Below are 26367 nucleotides of genomic sequence, written 5' to 3' on the forward strand. Positions count from 1 at the left end.
ACCAGAACAGGTTGTTTATTTGTCTTTTATTTTTCCTGCTCTGCTTAGTTAAAAGTCCAAACCTCCTCCCTGGAGTTAGAAGGAGATGGGTTTATATCTGGTTTAAACTTGCAGTAAGGAAAGAGACCTTCGATATCTCTGCTCAACATGGTGGCTTCCATTAGATGATTCAGTTTGAGCAAATCACGTCTCTTGACCTTTGCTATCCTTTAAGCTTGAGATCCCTGATAACAAAACCTTTTAACAAAAATTTTAACAAAGGCTTAACGAAACCTGATAACATTTTCCTTATTAGAAAAAGCATACACACATGAGGAAAAAAGTATCAGAAAGTTATATAATAATGTTTTAAACAATAAGGTTGTTTACCAATTCCCATAAGAACAAATCTGGAAATAGGCTGATGACATTGTTGAGTCTCTTTGTTAATGAATCATAGAATCAATCTACTTCCAGATTTCCTACCACGTTGAGTTAGTGAACTCCCTTATTAAGACATTATTATCTAAGTTTCTGATACTTTTAGTTGAAAACAGCTTGACTGATACATCACTCTTACAACTTCTGCAAATCTAGTGGGCGGGAAAAAATGGTTGTTTTAATTGGCATCTCTCCAGCTATTAGTGATGTTGAACATCTTTTTGATACTTGACCATTTAGAATATTCTCTTCTGTAAAATTTGTTTGTGTCTCTTACCCATTTTTCCCTTTAGTGCTCTCTCTCCTTCTCTCTTTCCACTCTCTTGCCATGCACACGCACACACGCATGCACACGCACATGAGCTCTTTAACTTCCCATAGTTCCTACCTTTTCCCAGCCACACATGTGGCAAATATTTCTATCCCATATTTAACTTATCTTCAGTTTTATTTATGTTATCTTTCATTACTCATTTTTATTTTAGTTTGCATGCAGTTATATCTCTTTTCCTTTTATAACAGTTGGATTTCCTGTCTTATTTAAAAACAGCTTCCATACTATAAAGTCATAAAAATCTTTTTTTCTAAATTTTCCTCTGACATTTAAATTGTTTTATATTTCACAATTAGATATTTAATCAAGCTGTAATTTATTTTTGTATATGGTATGACACTGTGGTACAGCCCTGTTTTCTTCCAGATGGATAGATAATTATGCCAGCATCATTTCAAAAATAAACTATCCTGGAATTTCCATTTCTGCCAAGTTACACTTTAGATGTCCACAGAAGCCCTTCTTGGTACAGCACACAAAAATGCTGAATAAAATATAAATGAAAAACTTTTTTTCTATTACGTGATTAAGCTGGTGAGAAAAGAAATGAATTGCTCAGAGCCACAAATAAAGTGAAAATCCAAAGAGGCGCTTGAGCACTTGGGCTGCTATTTACCCTGGAAGCATCTGCCAGCTCCTGGTGGTTACACGCTTAGTTTACCAGATTGTAGCACAAGATCAGGAGATAAAACCTGGTTCCTGAGACAGGGAAGGGCCAGATCAGAGACCCTCATATAAATCAGGCAACTATGAATGGCATTAAATTGAAAATAAAACAGTGTTCTGCAGACAAAGACAGGGTGTATGCTCCTCTATGTGTCTGTCTCAACCTTGACTTTGGTATAGCAAAAAAGAAAAAAATATATCTTTAAGTGTTTCTTACCCCAAGTGTGTACCATAGGCAGGCTTGGAGCCTTAATTCACATTACATGTTGGCCAAAATAAACCTAATCAAAACATTGAATGGGTTTTGGTTGGTAACACCCCCAGATACCTAGTGGAAGCCAATGTAAATCTTCTCTGGAGGAACATATTTTATTATATATATATATATATATATATATATATATATATATATATAATTTATTGTCAAATTGGTTTCCATACAACACCCAGTGCTCATCCTGGAGGAACATATTTTAAATACAGGCTCCAAAAATTTCCTCCACATAAGGTTCCCCAAAACCTGAGCTCACATTCAAAAATCACAAAACACATGAGGAAAGTAGCCATCAAAATATGAGTCAGCAAAATAAAATCATAGCACATTCAAACTCGCAGAAACTGTAGATATTAAAATTATCAGATTCAAACGTTAGGAAATAACAGGGGAAAGATTTCAAGAGGCATAGAGAAGAGATACAGAAGGCCCAGCTCACACAGACTCGGGGAAGGAATTGTGAAAAGTGAGGAGAACTTATTAGAAGGCTCCCAGATCGAACCCATCGTACATACACCCATCGTACATACATATCCAATGTGAATGGAACTTTTTCATCTATTATTGTTTGTGTGCCATACCTGGATCCCCCAGCGCCCCACCCCCACCCCGCACCAAGGGCACACCAATTTGTGTAAACAAGTCTTTTATTTTTGAAATAGAAATATTCTTGAAGAGTTAAGAATTTACTCTTTACTTTTTTAAAGATGTTTATTTTTTGAGAGAGAGAACACATGTACATGCATGGGGGAGGGGCAGGAGAGGTAGAGAAAGAGAATTCCAAGCAGGCTCAGAGATGTCATCACAGAGCCCAACATAGGGCTGGTGATGAATGGTGAGATCATGACCTGAGCCAAAATCAAGAGTGGGATGCTTAACCAACTGAGCCAGTTACCCCGTATCATTTACTTTCAAAGGTAAATTTTTCCCACTCAGTGGCTTCTCTCCTAAATTCAGAGGAAGCTGAGAGTGGGCAATCTGCAGGAGTTATAAGGCAAGAAGTTTCCTGAAGCCTGGGAGTACTAAGTTAAAGTCAGAGCTGGAGTCTGGAGTCAGAACAAGAAAAGTAGCATCCAGAAAGGAAAGAGGATATTTTTGGAACTGAAGGTAGCTATTCTTATCTGGTCTAAAAATAAACAAGAAGAATACATTAGACAGGGTACATTACATAAAGTATATGTTTCTCTTGTTTAACTGATTTGCACAATCTATATTTAATTTTTAAATATTCAGTACTACACTTGTTTTGTAAAAATAATGACATATTTGCTGTTAGTAGAAATGTACTCAAAGTACTAGTCAAATAAATGGCTGTTTTTGGAAATGGATGTTGCCTTTCAAGTTTTACATAGGGAACAAAAAGCCTCTAAATATTTGTGATAATACTTGAACTTGGAAGGTCACTCCAGTGACATCAAAGATACCAGCTTCAATAAGCTTCAGGGAAGGGAAGCAAGTTTTCTAATATTATATCTCCATCAAACTATAAAACTGTTTCTATAAAAAAAAAAGTATGATTAACTCCTAAAAATTAAACCCATGTGCAGTGTCACAGGAGAAAGTATGTTTTTTAAGGGCAAATGATTGAATTTAATGTGATCTAAGTCAATCTTACTTGCAATGATCTAAATTAATTCTACTTAAATCTAATACAACTTAGTATAAAAAATGAATGGGTAAAAGATTTTTAAAGGCCATTTAGAAAAAAAAATTAAAAAAATTTTTTTAACGTTTATTTATTTTTGAGACAGCGAGAGACAGAACATGAATGGGGGAGGGTCAGAAAGAGAGGGAGACACAGAATCTGAAAACAGGCTCCAGGCTCTGAGTTGTCAGCACAGAGCCCGATGCGGGGCTCGAACTCACGGACCGTGAGATCATGACCTGAGCCGAGGTCAGACACTTAACCAACTAAGCCACCAAGGCGCCCCAAGTGTTTATTTATTCTTGCGAGACAAGAGTGTGAGCAGGGGAGGGGCAGAGAGAGAGGGAGACACAGAATCCAAAACAGGCTCCAGGCTCTGAGCTGTCAGCATAGAGCCCGACGTGGGGCTCAAACTCACAGACCGCGAGATCATGACCTGAGCCGAAGTCAGACACTTAACCGACTGAGCCACCAAGGCGCCCCAGAAGGAAAACATTTGAGATTAAAACAGTAACTAGATTCTTAATAGATTTTTGTACTAGTAAATTCAAATAATAAGTGCCCCTGCTCCATTTTAAATTACCACATTTTCAAATACCAACTAAAGTGGTGTTTTTTGAACTGTGAACAACCTATTAGTAGGGTCTGACCAGCGTTTTTACTTGAGGAAAATGCATAGGGTACCTCACAGGAAGGGTAAGAATGTTTTGTAAAAGTCTTGTTTCAGTAGAGTTTGCATGCAGGTTGGGGGAAATTGTATAAAATGTATTTCTTTCTGTGTGTCTCAGTGGAAACATGTATAAAAGCCACTAGTCTGGGTGCCTGGGTGGCTCAGTCTGTTAAGCATCTGACTCTTGATCTCAGCTCAAGTCATGACCTCAAGGTTCCCGAGTTCTAGCCCTACATTGGGCTCTGCCCTGTCAATGCAGAGCTTGATTGGGATTCTCTCTCCCTCTCTCCCTGCCCCTCCCCCTCTCGCCTGAATTCTCTCTCTCTCTCTCTCTCTCTCTCTCTCTCTCTCTCTCACTCTCTCTCTCTCTCTCAAAAATAAAATAAATAAACTTGGGGCACCTGGATGGCTCAGTCAGTTAAGCATCCAACTTCAGCTCAGGTCATGATCTCACAGTATGTGGGTTCCAGCCCCGCATCTGGCTCTGTGCTGGCTGCTTGCTCAGAGCCTGGAGCCTGCTTCGGATTCTGTGTCTCCCGCTCTCCCTGTCCCTCCACCACACATGCCTTGTCTCTCTCTGTCTCAAAAATAAATAAACATTAAAAAAAATAAAAATAAAATAAATAAACTTTAAAAAAAGGCCACTAGTCTAAGGTTTTAGGAATTAGAGTCAAACACTTTAAAAGGATTTTTAGGAGGGAAAGAGCGAGCGCCTATAGTTCTCCAATTGCTGAGTTACAATCGCACAAGCAGAGGGAGGACGGGAGAGAGAAAAAGTCCAGGTCTGTGTTCAAGGCAGGAATTTTATCACAAAGAAACAAAGCAAGAGGCCAATTGTTACAGGACTGAAGCACAGAAGAGCATCAACTGAAATATCACAAACCTTGGTTACTACACCTACATCAAGTCACTACCCAGAAACGGCCCCATAGTCTGGAGTGCTGGGTAAAAGAACCGAAGAAAGAGCCAAGGATCCGCTTGACTTTCAGAGGAACCAAAAAGGGAAGTCCAGATTTTTCTGTATCTCTTCTGGTCACCTCCATACGTTTCCTTCCCCATTTTGCCCGTTAATGTGATGTAGAGCACTAACACCGTAGAAATGTCACACTGCTTATTTTTCAGAGTGCTTTTATACATTTCATGTATACGTAACCAGATTTGAAATGGACAAATCCCTACTAGCCAGAGCAGGGGATATCAATCACGCTCACTGATGACACGAGAACAGTGGCGTTGTTGGCACGGCCTGTGTTCAGTGCTCAGCCTGGAAGTCCCTTTCCAAACAGCTGCTGCTCCAAATACAGCTAATAACCGTTTGGTGCTGCCTCACAGACAGAACGACCCGACCCAAGATGCCTGCGTATACAATCCTATTCAATTTAATGTCAATTTACCGTACAATGTCGCTAAAAGAAAAAGTTCTTAGTTTAAGAAATTTGAATTGAGTAAATGTCACAGAGCATTTTTTGTAGACATATTAATCACTGGCGAGACAACACGTATATTCCCTGTTATAAGTTAAATTTGGAAATCAGTGAATGTAGTCCATCGCATCAATAGACTAAAGACGAAAAGTCTTGCTATAATCTCAAGAAATTCAAGAAAATACTTGAAAAAATTAATATTCATTTAGGATTAAAAAGACCTCTCCCAAACTACGAATTAAAGCAAATTTCATCAGTTCATAACAGGAATCTCAAAAACCTACAGTTAAAATCATACTTAATGGTAAAAGAGAGAGTGGTAATGAGTAATACTTAATACTCATTACTCATACCTAATGGTAATAGAACATTCACTCCTAGGACCAAGAAAAAGGCAAGGGTCTTCACTCTTAGCACTCCTATTCGTCAACGTATTAGCGGTCCTAGCCAGTGCAAAAAAGCAAGAAAAAGAAATAAAATGCAAACAGATCAGAATGGAAGATGCAAAATTGTCTGTATTCACAGATAAGATGATTGCGTATGTAGAAAATGCCAAATAATTTTTTAAAGAGCTACTAGCACTAAAATAATGTGCTTTGGCAAGCTTGTCGGAAATAAGGTCAATATACAAAATTAATTTCATTTTCATATACTAACAATTAACATTGAGATATTAAAAATAGCATCCAAAAACATGTGCTACTTAGGGATAAATTCAAGACAATACACATGAGACCTGTTTCTTGACAAGCACAAGACACTGCTAAGAGTAACTGAAGAAAAACTCAATAAATGAGGAAACATGCTATGTTCATGGATCAAAGGATTTAATATTGTTAACATGACTGTTTTCTTCAAATAATCTATATATTCAACTCAATCTAATAAAAATCTCAGCATGTGCTTTTGTAAGAATTGTCAAATCAATTCTAAAATGGAAATGCAAATGCAAAGGATTCAGAAGATCCAAATCAATTTTAAAAAAGAACAAATTTGGAGTGGTCACACGACTTGATTTTAATACTTACTACAAAGCTACACTAATAAAGGAAGTTTAATAGCAATATAAATAGAGACATCCATAACCCTCGAACAGAATAAAGAGGCCCGAAATATACCCACATATATATGGTCATTTTATGTTCAAAGTGCCAAAGTAATTGAAAGGATAGATTTTTCGACAGATGATGCTGGAAAAACTTCATCTCTATATAAAAAAATAAATTTCACCTAAACCTCACAGAGTAAGAAAAATTAAGTTTAAACTGATGCAGGCCTAAATGATGCTGAAATGTTAAAATTTCTGGAAGAAATTATGTTTCTGGAAGAAACATAAAGGAAAATATTTATGAACTTTGCATAAAGACTTCTTCAATTAGGAAGTGAAACATATCAAACATAAAAATAAAAATATATAATCCATCAGTTTGTAATCTACTCTGCAAAAGACACATTCAAGAAAACAAAATGGCAATCCACAGAATGGGAGAAAATAGTCAGAATACACATATCTGATAAAGGACTGGTTTCCATATATATAATGAAGCTTTACTTTCAACCATAGGAAGGTAACCCAATGTTTTTAATGTGAGAAAGATTCGACATTTATAAAGGCAGATATGCAAATGTCCAATATGCACATCAAAATAATTGAACACCATTACCCGTCAGGGAAATGCAAATTAAAACCTCAATGAAATACTACTACACAATCACTTGAATAGCTAAAATTAAAAAAAAAAAAAAACTGATTGTAACACGTGATTGTAAAAGTATGGACCAAATGGAACTATCATCATACATTTCTGCTGGGGATGTAAAACTGTACAATTTCAAAACTACTTGGGAGATAATATTTGTAAAATGAATAGATACTCATCATATGATCCTATAATTCTGCTCTTAGATATTTTCTCACAAGAAAAAAAAACATACCCAAAAACTTGTACATTAACGTTCACAGCACCTTTATCAACAATCTCCACGTGGAAACCACCTGAACACTCATCAGTAGGCAAACAGGAAAAACAGCCATAGGAGATCCATAGAATGGGATATCACCCCGCAGTAAAAAAGGAACAAGCTACTAATACATCCAACAACAAGAATACATCTCAAAAACATTCTGAGTGAGAGAAGCCAAATGCAAAACAATATCTTCCATAAGGACTCCTTTTTTTGTGAAACTCTGGGAAAAAACAAATCTAGTCTACACTGACAGAAAAGAGATCAGTCGTCTAGCCCTAGTCAAAATGAGGATTGACTGAGAACATTTTGAGGCGATGGAAATGTGATAGTGATTACATGGGGTATGTGCGTGTCAAAACTCATCAAACCATACAATCAAATTGTGTGCATTTCATTATATCCCAACTGTACCTCAATAACATTGATTTTTGAAACAGACTGGTTCCTACCTGGACTTGAGGGTGGAACATAAGCTTCTCGGTAGTTAGGCAGAGTTTATAGTTGGGCTGGAAAGGACCTACATTCTAGCTGCACTAAGTATCTGTAATTTGCCCAACTGCATATGAACCAGGTTATCCTCGAAGACTGTTTGTTGCTGTCAAAATACTGTCTCACGCCCATTTGACTGGCAGAACCTGGTCTTGTGGGTAATTCAATATTGGGAAGACACATCAAAGATGCCATGGCCACAGGCCAATGCGGAGACCTACCTCCCCCTCCTTAATCTTTTGGATCTTGGTCATGGGAAGACAGCATAAGGTAGAGGGAGCCTTCACTTCACTTCAGCGTGTCTTGGGCCCACAGATAACCATGGGAGAAAGTCTAAGGGAAGAAAAGTACCCAGCATAGATGCCAGATCACCACCAAATCAAGGATGTCTATGGAATCTGAGACAGAGAGAATAAATGTGGTCTAAAAAATCAAGACTGCAAGTAGCCTTGGGGATGAAATATGCCAAGTATGGCTTCTTCTGCAGTATATAGGATAAAGCTCTAGAACAGTGTTTCCCAAAGAGTGGGACAAATACCAGTGGTGGTACATGTCCCTCAGAAATGATTCTAAGGGTTCTTGAACCGCCTTGGAGTGGTCAGCAAACGCGATTTAAATAACATTGAATCACATGATATTTTCTCTCTAGTTCTCTCAGTGCTTCTGTATTATCAAAAAGCCTCATTTGGGGCCAGTATGTCTATAACATCATATTCTTCTCTCTTTTAAACAAAAAGACATACAAAATACCTAACTGAAATACAGTAGCTATTTTTTGTTTATGTACATAGTTATCTTTTGCTTACACTAAGTAAACTGGTTTCTCATTTGTGGTAGTGATGCCAAGTTTCCACATCAAATAAATGTCCTTCAGTAAAAAAGGGGGACAGTGAATTTATACAAAAAAAAAAACTGGGTTAAAAATACTACAGTAGAATATCGATATAGTGATACAGGAACACCTGAGGCTGCATAACAGTACCTTAACATGTTGCTTTGTAAGGAAGACTATATACCTGCGTGTAGATATAAACACATCAGTAAGCACTGAATTATTACTAAATTGATAAATATGAAAGAAAATCCACTGCAGAACATTTTCATGTCATAAACTGGCTTGTGGTTTTAATGACTTGCCCCTTAATACCCCCCAAAGTTGCAGATTCCACGTTGCTGATAAAAGACGAGATTCAGATTTTCTGTGTCTTGTAAATTAGGAGAAAACACCACGAAATTGGGGAAAAGGCAGGAATATACGTGCACAATAATGAAGAGTTACATTCCATTCTACCTCCATCTTCTTGCTCATGAGTGCTTGCTCTCGAGTGCAGGCAGGCAGGCAAAGAAGATACGCAGAAGGTGCCCATGAAAAAAGATTTTGTCTCCATAGAAGTCAGCAATCTACTATTTTTAGTTTTGCTCTCTTTTCTCTTTTTTTTTCTTGGTATACATTTTAATTTCTTTCCTTTACAAGAATCCATACAAATGGACATTTTACTTTAGGTCCATTAATCACTTCTGAAAATACAACTCACATGGACAAACGTCACAATTGTTATGCTGTTGTCAGTGTTTTGACAGTCTTGTGCGATTAAAAAAAAAAAAAAATCAACCTCAGCTGTGCTCTAGAGAGTATTACCAGTCAAATAAGGAGGGAACTGTAAAACAGATTTTCTTATTTAAAGAAACATCCAACAGTTTGATTTCTACCAGGCTTCTAATTTCCCAATAGTAAAATTACGTTTGGGATGAACAAAGATAAATGCCTTACCTTTTGGAAGGTGCAGTGTTATGTTGTTGCAAAAATCTGTGAAGCAGCATTCAGTTTTGGTAACATTGTTGGAACTATGACAGAAGACTTGAGCATTCAACTCTGGGAGAGAGACACAGGACTTGATCACCTGTTCTTTCCCATTGGTTAGCATAACCGAGGCCCAGCATGCTCCTTCAGTTTGGCAGGTAAAGTTTGAAGAGTCACACAAAAGACATACACACTTCAATCCTGGAAGTGTAAGGCAGAAAGCTTGAAGATGCAGAAAACATCATGCAAATTTATTTCATAATACTTGAGTACAAGAGTTCAATCTTAATGAAAATTGAGGTAGGGTTTAAATGAACAGCATTGGGCAAACACATGCTCCCACTGTTAGTACCTCTCAGTCATGTGTTTTATTAAATAGGAGGCCCAAATCATCCTTTATTATTACTTGTATTTTTGTGAATTTATTCAGTTGCGACTATATTTTAAAATCATTTTCCTGTCCATGGTCTAAATCCCACCTTCTTAAACCCAACTGGCTTATTCCTAAGTCAACAGCTCCTGTGAAATGCTAGGATACAATAACACAGAAACCCAGGGGGACTGTCCAGCATCTCTTGTAAAGTGTGGTCAGAGAGCTGTGTAAACAAACATCCACTGTGCTCTGTTCATTTACCCTTTCTCCTTTAAACATTCAAGTACATGTGCAAAACACAAACCTAACCATAGAAATCTACCACTCTTGGGGCACCTGGGTGGCTGGGTTGGTTGAGCATCCGACTTCAGCTCAGGTCATGATCTCACCAGTCCCAAGTTCAAGCCCCACGTCAGGCTCTGTGCGGACAGCTCACAGCCTGGAGCCTGCTTTGGATTCTGTGTCTCCCTCTCTCTCTGCCCCTCCCATGCCCATGCTCTCTCTCTGTCTCTCAATAATAAATAAACGTTAAAAAAATTTTAAAAAGAAATCTACCACTCCAAAAATAATAGTGTGATCCTTTACATTTATATTTGATGATATTTTAATATTATTGCTATCGCCACAGTACCTTTAAGGCACTGATGAGCCATTACACTTCCCCTCTTGGCTAAAAAATACATGTCAAAAGAAGAGTCATTTGAACACAGACCATGACTTCAGGCACTTCTCTTTAATGAACACACCTATTCCAGAAAACATAACACATCAACAGTAGAATTTAACATATCTACATAAATAAAATTTCAAAACTGAGACTCTGCTAAATTAATCTGTTCACTGCACAAGTTTCCTCACTCTTCCCCACTTACTACACACACACACATACACACACATCCACCTCTCACATACACATTTACTCCCATGTTCAAAGTGGTGCCATATATTTCTGTCCTGATGTAAAGTATCTCTCACCATGAAGTTCAGTGGTTGTGACAATTTATTCAAATTTTATTTAATTACACTGTTTTTAAATAGTACAATACTAAATAAGGCTTTTGTATTATTACTCTAATGAGCTTTTTTGTTAAATTATAACTGTTCCCCACAATTATCTGAATGTACCAAATTTTATAATAAAATCATTTTTACTGAAATTAAAGACCTTAAATTGCTAATTGCTGAAATTGGAGCTAATTTCCCAACTGCACAGTATTTGATACATAAATGAAAATTTTTATCCTCAACTTCAAACACCAATATAAAAAACAAATATGGATAATACTCCTTCATAACTGGGTGTGTAAGAAAGAACAAATTACATACTGAAAAGCAAAAATGATCTCTTCTTTGGTAATCTTTCTTGATTGGCAAGATACCCTCTCTATAAACATTTTTATTACTATGGGCTAAAAGAAATACAGTCATAAAACAATTTTGTTATCAACGTTGCACCAAGCACATAGTTCACTCCTCCATTTATTCCAGGGGTGACTAGTATAAATAAATACACAATGGACCCTTGAACAACATGGGTTTGAACTGCACAGGTGCATTTATACATGGATTTCTTTTCAATAAATGCGTTACAGTACTGGGGCGCCTGGGTGGCTCAGTCAGTTGAGTACCCAATTCTTGATGTTGGCTCAGGTCGTAATCTCATGGTTCATGAGTTTGAGCCCCTCATTAAGCTCTGCACTGACAGTGAGGAGCCTGGTTGGGATTCTCTCTCTCCTTCTCTCTTGTCCCTCCCCCATTCATGCTTGCTCTCTCTCTCAAAATATATAAACTAAATTAAAAAAAAAATATTTTTAAAATGCAGTACAGTACTATAAGTGTAGTTTCTCTTCCTAATGATTTTTTTTTTAATTTTTAAATGTTTATTCATTTATTTTAAGAGAGAGTCATGTGGATGAGAATGGGGGAAGGGCAGAGAGAAGAGAGTGAATCCTGAGCAGGCTCCACTCCATCAGCCTGGAGCCCGATGCAGGGCTTGAACTCACGAACCACGAGATCATGACCTGAGCTGAAATCAAGGGTAAGATACTTAACCGACTGAGCCACCTGGGCACCCTCACCTAATGACTTTCTTAACATTTTATTTTCTGTAGTTTCTTTACTGTAAGAATATGGTATATAATATATATCATAAAGAAAATATGTGTTAATTGTTAATGCTATTGGTAAGGCTTCCAGTCAACAGTAGGCTATTAGTAGTTAAGTTTTTGGAGACTCAAAAGTTAAGCAGATTTTGAACTGTGTGAGGGGTTGGTGCCCCTAACATCCACGTTGTTCAGTGGTCAACTATACTCATTTGTTGATATTTATGTGCTACAGTCGAACCTTATAATCCACACTGATTAGGATTCAGTAGAGCTAGATATATAAAATCCAGGTGATTTGAAAAATATTTTAAGTCACTTTCCTTACATAAAAGACAGTTTATATAATGACTATCCATCCACCTAGGTGTCTTCTGACGGTGGAATCTCTCTAGTACCTCTACGACTGATCTGCCAAAGGCCTTCAAATCCCAGTTATACTAGCTTTGAATTTTGGTCATCACTTGACCCCTCTGTGCCTCCATTTCCTTATATGAAAGAGGAGGAGAAGAGGAATATACCTCCTCATACTGTTGTTGTGAAGAATAAATTGATCTAGGTAAAGCTCTTAGAACAATGCCTGGCACACAGCAAGCATTATGGAAACATTTAGTGACCATGCTTTCTCCTACTAGAGGAGGTAAAGCTAGTTGTATTATGTAACAATTGGAATACATTCATAATCCATAAAGGAATGGCTGAATGAACTAGGGTATACAGACCGTTTAAAAGGCATCACAAAGAAACGCATCCCTTTCTATTCTGTGGAGTGAGTTGAATGCTCTCCTTCTCTTAACGTCCCAGGCTAGAACCTAGACAGCCACACAGCAGGATGGTGTCTGGCCATGGTCCAGATACAGAACTCAGGAAAAGAAGATCTCAGTCCTACCTCGGTCACTAACTTGCTCATTGACTTTAGAGAAGACATTTAACCTTCAGGGCCTCAGTGTCTTCTTCTGAAAACGGAAAATGAACCCGGGTCAGGGCCATGGATCCCAAAACCTTGAAATATCATAGAGTGCCACCATTTTATGACTAAGATTTTGTACTTGATGGAAATTTAGAATTATAAAATATAGAAAACGCTGACGTTGAAGAAACTTAATCCACTGTGGTCATTCTTCACCCTCATATTTTAAGGGGCTGAAGTTGGGAAGAAGAACTCTCCTGACACCCAGTCTCAAACCAGTTGTTACTAGAGTCCTCATCAAAGCCTCCATGAACTTTCTATTTCCAAGAGAAGCCTAGCCTGGAAATCCAGGCAACTAACTATGGAATATGGGTCCACTGGGTGAAGACAACCATAAAGCACTCAACAACTAAACATACATTAGTTTCACGTGTGTTTATCATTACGTATAATTCCCAGTGACAGTGTGGGAGTTAGTTGTCACCATCTCCATTTTATAGAGAATGAAATGAGGCTCAAAAAGATCAAGTGACTGAATTAATGTAGCAGTTATCAGACTACTCAAGCGATGTTGTTTCTGCCCTACCAAAGCTGACACATTTTTTAAAAAGACAGGTACACAAACCATTTTGCTACCTCGCTGGTTTCTAGCAATTGAATAAAACACAATTCTAATACAGCAGAAAGAAATTAATAATTAACACTTGACCATTGAGGTGTTGATCTGCACTGTCCTAATTACCTTTTAAAATACAGTTGATATTTTTAAAACAAATTCTACCCACTTATTTTCTTTTTTTTTTTTTTAATTTTTTTTTTTCAACGTTTATTTATTTTTGGGACAGAGAGAGACAGAGCATGAACGGGGGAGGGGCAGAGAGAGAGGGAGACACAGAATCGGAAACAGGCTCCAGGCTCTGAGCCATCAGCCCAGAGCCGGACGCGGGGCTCGAACTCACGGACCGCGAGATCGTGACCTGGCTGAAGTCGGACGCTCAACCGACTGCGCCACCCAGGTGCCCCTACCCACTTATTTTCTGAGGAGACAAGCAGTTAAATAAAAGTCAGTCATCATGTGCTTTGCATCTACAGAAATAACCTTACCTTTCAGGTTGTCTAAGTTTTGTATTAAGCACAAACATTTAAGTACCTAACCTGCTACTTTTTCTTAGAAATACTACTAGCTCCTTATAAAAATGATTAGATACTAGCTCTTATCGAGGAAGAATGTGGATACTCCCTGGATGTTTAATAAGCTATAAAAATTTCCTTCAGTTTTAATTAAAAGGTACCAATTAGAAGATTAATTCCGACCTAGGTGATAGAGTTACGACATAGTAAATGCCACCTTACTTTAAGTGGCGCATGATGGAAAACATCGACAAAACAGAATTTGCTGATAATGGCTTCAAACATCTGTTAAATATTCTCATTTATTCCAGGTCAACTGGCAGTACTATAGCACTGATGGAACACAAACAGCAAACTAAAAGAAACCTAAGACGTATATCTAACATGCAACATATTCAGCCTTGCATTTTTCATTTCCCACCAAACCACTCTATGGTCACATTTGGTATATAATTAAATTATATTTATATCAACCACCCTCAACATAGAACCCTTGTGCTGCCAATTGAAACATAAGCTGCCCTTAGTGATTAGACTTATGCTTTCATATTTTGTTTTTTAAAAGACTGATGTTAATTGAGTCAATTATACTAGAATATTCCATGACAGGATAAATCTGGCTGTTAGCAGACAGCAGTCCAGCCTTATGTTTCTTTATTTTATACTTTCCCATTATAATGTACTTGAGTCATATGGAAAAGGATAGCAAATGAAGTTGAAGAAGGAGGTAATTACCCGTAATAAGGAGGTCCATTAGAGTTTTCCCCACAAGAAAGATTGCACTTTTCTTGTGTCTCCTCCCACCCCTTTAATAAGCCCCCTTTCCCCCTTTTTGCCAATTAGTCTGTAAAAGCCAAGACATCTGTTACTCACAAGACATCTGTTACCCACATGAAACCCTAGGATGTGCACATTCCTAATCAACCAGAAAATAAATTTTCATCCATCTTTACATGTGATGGCAAACACACCCTGATGTCCAGAAGTGTAAAAACCATCAGACTATAGAAAAAACCCCAAATTTATCAATTTGTATCTATGTGCTATTCTTGTTAAAAGGCCAAGTATTTGTTTGGGAAATATTAGCTGTTTTAAAGGGGATACTGTTTTCAAAAAGTCGGTTGCCTATATTTTGGGTCTATATGCTAAAATATCTATTGACTGATGCCTTACACAAATTTCTGACACATACCCTTTCCTCTTCTCCAGACATTAGTTGATTCAATTTCCCTAATTTTGAGCACGCTATTGAACACAATTTTTTTTTTAATTCAGAAAACTGTCTCAAATTTGACCGGTCGAATATGTAATCTTTTCATCATTTGCAGGCTTCTGAGTTAACAAAGGAACAAGTCAAGCTCGTCCATATGCTGAATCTGAAAAGAACACCAGGACGACTAGTACTAGTGAACGTGAAGGGAAGCCAGACAGGGTCAAAGGAAATCAGGCAAAGACCTATCTTCCCTTCTACTCCTTCTCAACATTGATTTTCTTCTCATTTGGTCATTTCAAATAATTTATCTTGCTTCACGGTAAGGAAAAATATAATAGAGAAAGAAAGCTGCCTTCATAAAATATGGGAAATCTGAATACAAACTTTTTGACCAGATGAGTTTTCAATAGAGATTCAACTTGTAGAAATTCTACTTGCCAGGCTGTATCAAAGGACAGTCAGAACCCCTAACATATGAGAATACACCCGGCACAAAGGAAACTGTTCCTTTGCGCAAAGTGGCAGTTATGTCCCCTGTTCAGGAAGGCCTCATCCTTATAGCTGAGAAGGAATGGAACAATTCTAACAGGAGGGATTCTATCCAGGAGAATGGTTTTCACTCTCAGCTGCGGGGCTGTAATCAGGAAGAGTCCAACACATTTTGAATTACAGAAGTAGCCATTTTGAATGTTCGCGGTCCACAAGCAACACTAAATAAACCTCAGGTTTCAGCTCGACCACAAACCACCAAACACAACTTCTCCCCATCTTAGATTCCTCACCTGAGAGATGATAAGGTCAGGAAGGAGATTAGGAGATTTCTAAAGATTCCACCCACTTTACAGTGCTTTTCTGCTCTAGGCCCGGGTCGCCATTCTCAATATAAGTAACTACAGCGTTAACTTAGCTAAAAAGAGAGAGCACCCAAAGGATCGGCTTAAACCCCCAAATTCACACACGGATTGTTCAGTGGATAGGAGGATCCTACTAGTTCATAAACTGACAAAATGTCTCCAGTCGGTATTAAAGATGATTTATCCTGTCCTGTCTCATACGATGATCCAATGCCTTAACCAACATAGGCATAAGATTTTTCAGAAGTGAGGAGAAAGTTCACAGCCGGTCTGAATTGGGCTAGACACCCAGAGTCTTATCTAATCCCTCAATTAGATAGACACAGGATCACAGAAATGGCATGCGAGACTGAAGGCTATTCAATGACACCAAACTATGGCAATCTGACTCTACTAAATGGAAATGAAAACATTTTCCAATAACGTTTAAATGGCTGATAAAAAGAGCAAAGTTTAAAGTTGGTCAGGATTATATTACTTATTTACCTACCGCCTCAAAATTGTGACCATATACAGAAAAGATATGCACTATGGCATAATGTCAAATGCTTTTAGGGCAACTTAAAATTTTTTTAACAGAGAAAAATGATCAGGTTAACCTTTTTGCTTCTCAGCATAGTATTAAATGTGAAGCTCACTTTTCAAAGGAGGGCTTTTCCAAAACTACCATTAAGAACATTAGCCCCGAAGCTCCTACAGCATGGTATATATATATATATACACACCATGTATATATATATGTCCCCCATGAAAGCATGAAAATGCAGAATTCTGAGCCGGGGAGAGGACAGCCTTTTCCTTCCTGCCTTGGGAAGTCAAGGCGGTAGTTTGCAGCAGGTTGGCAGGGGCAGAGTTGCATGAGGACTGCTTTTGGCAATAGTGTGACGTCTCTTAGAGTAAATCCTTGTTTCCTTAGGGAGGGCACATTTCCTGCAGTCCTCTGGCCAGCTTTAGATTTCGTAGCCATGTACGTAAGAAAAGGACCTCATTTGGGGTCTCCCGTATCAGAGCAATCATGTCAAGGAAGAAGAGTGTTCTTGATCGCAAGACACGTATCCTCTGCCACCCTCCCATGGAGTTCTCACTTAATTTGAGAAGTTAGATGCTTAGGCTGGCAGCTCAAATGGTGCCTCATCAAACTGTCCTCTTAATCTGGGTTTTTGTTGTTGTTGTTGTCTTGTAGTTAAGAAAATAGGCATGCTCAATGGATTGCAATTACATTTAGAATAAAACAAAATCCACAGTCATGATTGTGACCTTATAGGTTAGTAGGTCTGGGTTGTTCCCACTTCTTGAACCTCCTTTCTTTTAACTCAGCCCTTCAGACATACGGGTCTCCTTTTCATAGTTCTAGAAAATAAGTTCTTCCCCACTTCATGGTGTTTGCTCTCACGGTTCTCTTTGCTGTAGTATTCTTCCTCTCCTTCTAATTCTTCAGTGTCAGCTCAAATGTCACCACCTCAGGGAAATCTTCACAGTCTCCTCTTTGACAAGTGATCTGCTCCCCATCCTTTCTGGTATATACTGAAATCTGTAGTTAGCCTATTCATTGTATCAGCCTTACTAGAAAGAACACTCTGTGAAGGCAAGGATCTTTCCTGCCTCATCTACCATCACATCCCCAACACCTACAATAGGGTATGCAGATGATAAAAAACAAGAAACATGTATTAAATTAGTAAGTATGAAAAACTACACAGATTAATGCTAAATGGCCAAACATATAAAAAGACTCACAACCATGTAACTATTCTCATTGTGGTATGTTATCTTCCAGTCTTTTCTCTTTTTTTAATGTTTTATTTACTTTTGAGAGAGATAGAGAGACAGACTGCCAGTGGGGGAGGGGCAGAGAGAGAGGGAGACACAGAATCTGAAGCAGGCTCCAGGTTCTGAGCTGTCAGCACAGAGTCTGACACGGGGCTCGAACCCACAAACCGTGAGATCATGACCTGAGCCGAATCAGACGCTTTACCAACTGCTCCACCCAGGTGCCCCTGTTCCACATAGGTTTCCATAGTTGAATTCTACCTATAAACACAATTTTAAGTGCTGCTCTTTTAGTCTATTAGCATTATATCATGAGCTTTTTATAATATCTTGTTTATAGTCACTTAACAGCATTCATAGACCTACCATTAGTGTAACTGGATGACATCCAGCATTTTCTTGCTTTTAGACATTTCAGTTGTTTCCCATTTTTGCAATTAAATAACACCTTACTGAATATGTTTGTGGATTAATCTTTAACCAAATTTATTTTCTTAGGCTAGAGTCCCAGAAGTGGAATTTCAACATCAGACCTTCTCAATAGACACTGACAAATAGCTTTCCAGAAAAATTTTATCAATTAAGATTTCCATTGGCCTTATATGAAAGTACCCATTTCACATACACTTGTCAGCATTAGATATTCTCACTAAAACCTTAATAAAATGATAGATGGAGGTTGCAACTTATTTTAGTTTGCATTTCCCCACTAATGGGGTTGAACTTTTTTTTTTTTCAAATATTTCCTCTGAAGTTCCTCTTGGGTGAATTTTTTGTCCATGTCATTTAACTCTCTGTTAAATCTGAAATTTCTTCTCAATTTGAAAGAGCTCTTTATAAAGATAGAAACCCTTTGCCATAGGTATTACATGTAACTTTTCCCACTTTCATATTTATTTGCTTCTTCCTAATGTAACATCTTCATTGTTTTTGAAAAAAAAAATGATACTTGCACCTTGTCAAAAAGGAGTCAAGCAATATACATAATATAAAGAAGTAAAATAAAATAAATCACCCCTAATCCCATATCTACAAAATGACTAGTGTTATCATCCTCTCCAAATATCTTTCTATGGAGCTTTACTTATAGAGATCAAAAAAACTAATGCAACAGATGGAAATCATATCAACCAATCTTTTACTCAGCACTTTCTTCCTTTGCCCTCAAGCTCAGGAAATACTCCATCATTTTGTGTGTGTGTGTGTGTGTGTGTGTGTGTGTGTGTGTGTTTTATTCACTTAACCTCTATATGTATGCAGTTTGTGATTTATGTAATTTGCTTATGGTATTAGATAATAAATAGATCTAATAAATAAATCTCTTTGACAGGTGATAAGGGGATTACTTTATGGTAAATTTCTAGATGTTAATTTTTAAATTATTATTTAAAGAATATCGTATTAACCATGGTTCTTCGGAGAAACAGAACAAGTAGGATGTATATGTATATTTACATGTATGTATACATAGCATTGTAAAATATATACATGGGGGGAGAGACAGACACAGAGAGAGAGACACTTATTCCAAAATTTGCCGGGTAGACTGCAGGGAAGAGCTGATATTGGAGATCAAGTCTGAAGACCTTTTGGAGGCAGAATTGCCTCTTCTTCTGGGGACTTCAGTTTGTTTTCTCTTAAGGCCTCCAACGAATTTGGTGAGTCCCACCCAATTATGGAGGGCAATCTGCTTTATGGAAAGTCTAGTGCTTTATTTTATTTTATTTTATTTTATTTTATTTTATTTTATTTATTCTTCCAAGATTTTGTTTAAATTCAAGTTAGTTAACATATAGTGTAGTACTGCTTTCAGGAGTAGATTTTAATGATTCCTCACTTACATATAATACCCAATGCTCATCACACCAAGTGCCCTCCTTAATGCCCATCACCCATTTAGCCCATCCCCCCCACCAACCTCTCCAGCAACCCTCCCTTTGTTCTCTATAGTTAAGAGGCTCTTGTGGCTTGCCTCCCTCTCTGTTCTTAACTTATTTCATTTTTCCTTCTCTTCCCTTATGCTTATCTGTTTTGTTTCTTTTTTTTAAATTTTTTAATGTTCATTTTTGAGAGAGGCAGAGAGAGAGAGGGAGACAGAATTTGAAGTAGGCTCCAGGCTCTAAGTCTGACACGGGGCTCGACCTCGTAGACTGTGAGATCATGACCTAAGCTGAAGTCGGATGCTAAAAAACTGAGCCACCCAGGTGCCCCCTGTTTTGTTTCTTAAACTCCACATATGAGTGAAATGATATGGTATTTGTCTTTCTCTAACTTATTTCGTTTAGGGTAATACACTCTAGTTCCATCCACATCATTGCAAATGGCAAGATTTCATTGGTTATGATGGCTGAGTAATGAAAATATTACATACATAATGGAATATATATCACAACTTCTTTACACATTCATCAGTCAATTGACATTTGGGCTCTTTCCATAATTTGGCTACTGTTGATAGTGCTGTTATAAACACTGGGGTGCATGTACCCCTTCAAATCTGCATTTTTGTATCCTTTGGATAAATACCTATTAGTGCAATTACTGGGTTGGAGGGTAGTTCTATTTTTAATTTTTGTGAGGAACCTCCACACTATTCTCCAGAGTGGCTGCATCAGTTTGCATTCCCACCAATAGTACAAGAGGGCTCCCCTTTCTCCACATCCTCACCGAAATCTGTTGTTTCCTGAGTTATTAATTGTAGCCATTCTGACATGTGTGAGGTGGTATCTCATTGTGGTTTTGATTTGTATTTCCCTGATGATGAGTGATGTTGAACACATTTTTCATGTTGTCTGTTAACCATCTATATGTCTTTTTTGGAGAAATGTCTTTCCATGTCTTCTGCCCATTTCTTCACTGGATTATTTATTTTTTGGATGTTGAGTTTGATAAGTTCCTTATAGATTTCAAATACTACCCCTTTATCCAATATGTCATTTGCAAATATCTTCTCCCATTCCATAAGTAGCCTTTTAGTTTGTTGATTGTTCCCTTCAGAATATAAAAAGAGACAAAGAGTTTCTAAGACCAGCAAAAACTAAAGGACTTCAGGAACACAACCATCTCTGCAAGAAATATTAAAGGGGACCCTTTGAGTGGGAGAGACCAAAAGCAACAAAGACTAGAAAGGAACAAAGGCAATCTCCAGGAATAGCAACTTTATAGGTAATACAATGGCACTAAATTTGTATCTATCAATAATTACTCAGAATGTAAATGTATCAACCAAAAGACATAGGGTATCAGAATGGATTTAAAAAAACAGGACCCATTGACATGTTGCTTACAAGAGACTCATTTTAGGGGCGCCTGGGTGGCTCAGTAGGTTAAGTGTCTAACTTCGGCTCAGGTAATGATCTCGTAGTTCATGAGTTTGAGCCCCTCATCGGGCTGTGTGCTGATAGCCCACAGCCTAGAGCCCGCTTAAGATTCTGTGTCTCCCTCTCTCCCTGCCCCTTCCCCACTTGCATTCCGTATCTCTCTCTCAAAAATAAATAAATAAACATTTAAAAAATGTTTACAAGAGACTCATTTTAGACCCAAAGATACCTCCAGATTGAAAGTGAGGGGTGAGGGGGTGGAGAACCATTTATCATGCTAATGGACCTCAAAAGAAATCTGGAGTAGCCATGTTAATATCAGACAAACTAGACTGTAAACCAAGGACTGTAATAAGAGATGAAGAAGAACACCATATCATAATAAAAGGGTCCATCCAACCAGAAGATCTAACAATTATATTTATGTCCCCAACTGGAGAGCAAATATATAAACTTACTAATAACAAACTTAAAGAATCTAATTTACAATAATACAATAATAGTACAATAACAGCAAGGGACTTTAACACCCCACTTACAACAATAGACAGATCATCTATGCAGAAGATCAACAGGGAAACAATAGCTTTTAATGACACAATGGACCAGATGGACTTAACAGATACATTCAGAGCATTTTATCCTAAAGCAACAGAATACATTCTTTTCAAGTTCACATGAGACATTCTCCAGAACAGATCACATATTGGGTCACAAATCAGGCTTCAACCACTACAAAAAGACTGAGATCATACCATACATATTTTCAGACCACAACGCTATGAAATGAAGTCAACCACAAGAAAAAATTTGAAAAGACCACAAATACATGGAGGTTAAAGAACATCCTACTAAAGAATGAATGGGTGGGGCCCCTGGGTGGCTCAGTTGGCTAAGCGTCTGACTTCGACTCAGGTCATGATCTCGCAGTTTGTGAGTTCGAGCCCCGCATCAGGCTCTGAGCCAATGGCTCAGAGCCTGGAGCCTACTTCGGATTCTGTGTCTCCCTCTCTTTCTATATCGCCCCTCCCCTCTCAAAAATAAATAAACATTTTTAAAAAATTTTTTAAAAAGAATGAATAGGTTAAATACATGGAAGCAAATGAAAAGATGACAATCGAAAATCTTTGGTATGCAGCAAAGGTGATCATAAGAGGGAAGTAATAGCAGTACAGGCCTTCCTCAGAAGGCAATAAAAGACTTAAATACACAACCTAACCTAACGGAGCTGGAAAAGGAAGAACAAATAGAGCCTAAAACCAGCAGAATAAGGAAAATAATAAAGAATAGAGCAGATATAAGTGATATAGAAATAAAAAAACAAAAAACAGTAGAACAGTTCAACAAAACAAGGAAAATTTACTGCTTTAAATGTTAATCTTATTGAAAAAAATGCCTGATAACAGCATCCACACTGGTGTTTGCCTATACATGCAGATACTATGGCGCAGCCAAGTTGACATATAAAATTTACTTTCCCAAGTATTTATTATATGTCAAATTCCATGGTAAGAGCTAAGAAGGTAGGAAGGAAGAAAAGAGAAAAGACCATTCCCTAAAGGAATTGTAGAGTTAAAGGACATCATGATAGTGTGGTAAAAGAGTCACTGATGTGTGCACAATGTGTTGGGGGACAGAGGTTGAGTAATGCTTAATCTAACCTGGGGTGGGGGTGGGTAGGAGCAGGCAGGTAAGATTTCCTTAAGTTGAGTCTTAAGGAGCACAATTGTTCTTCACCATCCCCAGCCCTCTCTCCTCCTTCATAGTCCCACCCTACCTTCTCAGCTCATCAAAGACCCTCTAGTCAGCCCCCACCAGCCTGGGGATACCACGGTAGTCCTCACCCAGCAGACAGTGAAGTAATAATGTCTCCTGTTGTGGGGCTGATATGTACAGACTTTAACCTGCCCCCACTTTGCTAATGTGTTCTTGTCACACCCACCCTCCACGCGGAACTCCATTCCCAGTCCCAACAAGCATTTTGGCACTGCTTCAGAGGTCCCCTGGTCTCAGCTTCTGGTTGGAAAAGTTCAGCCTTCACTGGAGTTGCAGGATGCGGCTTAGAGCCCTTACCCAGGGCAAGGCCCTGGGGCTTCTGCCTGCTCTTCACCTGACTGGTTTGCCAGCCCCTGCTGGGGTCACGGGGACCCTCAGGCTTTGAGCCAGGCAGTGGCATGAGTGCATTCCAGACTCGTCAGCTCCTGGCTGGTTATGCCCAGGGGTGCTTTTCCAATGCACCTGGGTACCATCTAGGTGTAGCAGGGAGAGGACACAGTTTGCTTTTTACAGAATGACCTCAACACTGCAGTAGCATTTCTCAAGCATTTTTAAAGCCCATATTTACTTAAACAAAGAAATCTCACATCTCTAGTGTTCTGTCAAGATTTCAAAATGAAATGTATAGCTTATCTAAAAACAAATCCACGTAGTGGTGACTTCACTGTGTTTTCATCAGAAAATCTGCCCTCTGCTCTTTAACCCCTTTGAATATCACCACTCTCAGTAGAGAAGAATGGCTTTGAAAGGCACTGCTTGCTAGATCAGGATTTATTGATATTATTTAGAAAGTGATATCTTTCTAAATTATAAGAAGAAAAACTAAAAACTGGTAACTAAACCCTAAATACTTATTACAATTTAGGCTCTACTGGCCATATACTGCTGATAGTCACATAAAATCATACTTGATAGTGGTTACCAGATTTAGAGATTTCACCAACCAGTTAAATTTCAAAAATAATTTGGGACTCAACCAGGGTTGCACTAAACGTTTGCTTTCCCTAAGGAAGAACATGGGACCAGAGGGAAGCAATCTCTATCACCATCATTTCAAAACAGAAAGGTAATTATAATACCAACCAAGTGTGAAAGAACATAAAGACATTAAGGACTGACTTTGCCAAGATCAAGGATATCTTTTTAAATTTTCAAGTGTTGAAAAACATAATTATTTTTTATAATGTCATATTCCTTTTGTCTTTATTAGATACAAACTGTTAATCTGGGGGTTGACCACGTATCAGAAAGTGGAGCTTGAGTGGCCAACCTGTTTGTGTACTTTGTTTTGTTCACAATCCATGGTCACAATCTACACGGGAATGCTCTCTAAAATGGAAAAGGCAATATTCCACGGGGCTATTTGTACTCAGTATGGATATTCTGGAAAACTGAAAAAAGCTGAATAATAGTAGCCACCTACCCCAAGCTACAAAAAAAAAACTAATAGTCCCAGATCAGTTGTCTGGCTAACAAGTGACTTCCTTGTGTAGTGAACGGGCTACCAGGCCTTTCAGGCTCAACTCAATGAGCTCCCTCTATGCAATGCCTCCATCAGTACTGGGGCACAGATCTTAACACTGTGTGTGATCAACCTGCACATTTAGGTCTATTTTACACGACCTGGAGGATGATATAGAATTTTTGGATCACTAAAGACCTGTGTTCCATATATTGTTTGTCAAATCTGTGATTTACTTGATGATAAACTCTTGGTCAGGAATACATCATATAATTTTAATACTGTTCTCATGGGAAATTATGACCAATTATTACCAACTCCTGAAAGATGTAATTTCCAGCAACATCTTGTAGTGATAAGCAAAGACTGCTACTCTGTTGCATACAGAAATGAGCCTGCATAAAGAGAACAGTGCAGGAGTTCTAATCAAGTCTTGCGTATTTAAGGTCCATGTTAGGAGACCTGAGGTTCTAATCCTAGTTCTGTTAACGTGGCCTTTGAGGCTTCTGTGTCCTGATGATTTCCAAATGTTCTGAAGTTATATGACCCAAAGAAGTGAATGCATCAATGGCCGCCATGAAGTATCAGAAAGAGCAATACGAATGTTTGATACCCAGAGAAAAAAGAAGTTGTCCTAGAATCATAGTTCACAGCGAAAACTGTTCAGGAGAATACTCTATCAGTCTAATAAGGACTGAAGTGAATAATCTGAGTGCATACTCTGGAGATCCATTAAGTCACAGAAATCTAGTTTTGTGTTTTCAATCTCCAGGAGGTAGAAAAGACAAAAGATAGAAACCAAACGGGAAAGAACCACAAAGAATTCAGCGATGAAAGGAAAACGGGAGCCTACGACATGGTCAATCTATTCGGGATGAAAACATAAGGTTTTTTTTTTTTCAATATATGAAGTTTATTGTCAAATTGGTTTCCATACAACACCCAGTGCTCATCCCAAAAGGTGCCCTCCTCAATGTCCATCACCCACCCTCCCCTCCCTCCCACCCCTCATCAACCCTCAGTTTGTTCTTAGTTTTTAAGAGTCTCTTATGCTTTTGCTCTCTCCCACTCTAACCTCCTTTTTTTTTTTCCTTCCCCTCCCCAATGGGTTTCTGTTAAATTTCTCAGGATCCACCTAAGAGTGAAAACATATGGTATCTGTCTTTCTCTGTATGGCTTATTTCACTTAGCATCACACTCTCCAGTTCCATCCAGAAAACATAAGTTTTTAAAGCTAAGGAAGCTCTCACCTGCTTAAGGGATACAATTAAAAATAACCAGTAAAGAAACAAGTAATCAATAATTAAGAGTCAAACTACAGGGCTAGAAGAAGATGCAGATAGAAAAAAAAAAAAAGACAAAATTATCTCAAGTTTCAAAATAAAGTAGCAAAGAATTAAAGTCCTTGAGTTCTCAGGGGTTCACTTGTCAGAAATTTTCATCATGATCCACAGTCATTCATTTATATGATCAGATATGGTAAGGAATAGATAATTCTCAATCTAGAAATAAAAGGAAACTATCCAAAGTGAGATGAGCTAACTAAAAATAGATTGGCAAGTGAAGAGTTGAAAGGGGAAGAGAAGGGCAAGTGATATAGAAGGAAAGTTTTTCTTAGAGGCTGATCCCAACTGGGCCTCTTTCTGACATTGACCCCAGGATTCAAAGGTTTGGCTCGTAGACTATACAGCATGCATAGTATGCACACATGAAAAGGACAGCATCAACTGCCCCTCTATTCATAGAAGGTAGCTGGGAGTAATTG

The 26367-nt window shown here is 38.1% G+C and overlaps 1 protein-coding gene across 3 annotated transcripts in view; it reads right to left on the bottom strand.

Moving 5' to 3' along the window:
* Positions 1 to 26367, bottom strand: part of ACVR1C (activin A receptor type 1C) — a 76440-nt gene that overhangs the window by 31483 nt on the left and 18590 nt on the right. For all 3 annotated transcript variants that reach the window (XM_045479896.1, XM_045479895.1, XM_045479894.1), the window contains exon 2: positions 9662 to 9892. In XM_045479896.1, the coding sequence (XP_045335852.1) occupies positions 9662 to 9892 (231 nt within the window). The remainder of the gene's footprint in view (positions 1 to 9661; positions 9893 to 26367) is intronic.

The sequence above is a fragment of the Leopardus geoffroyi genome, chromosome C1, assembly GCF_018350155.1.
Source record: "Leopardus geoffroyi isolate Oge1 chromosome C1, O.geoffroyi_Oge1_pat1.0, whole genome shotgun sequence".
NCBI lineage: Eukaryota > Metazoa > Chordata > Mammalia > Carnivora > Felidae > Leopardus > Leopardus geoffroyi.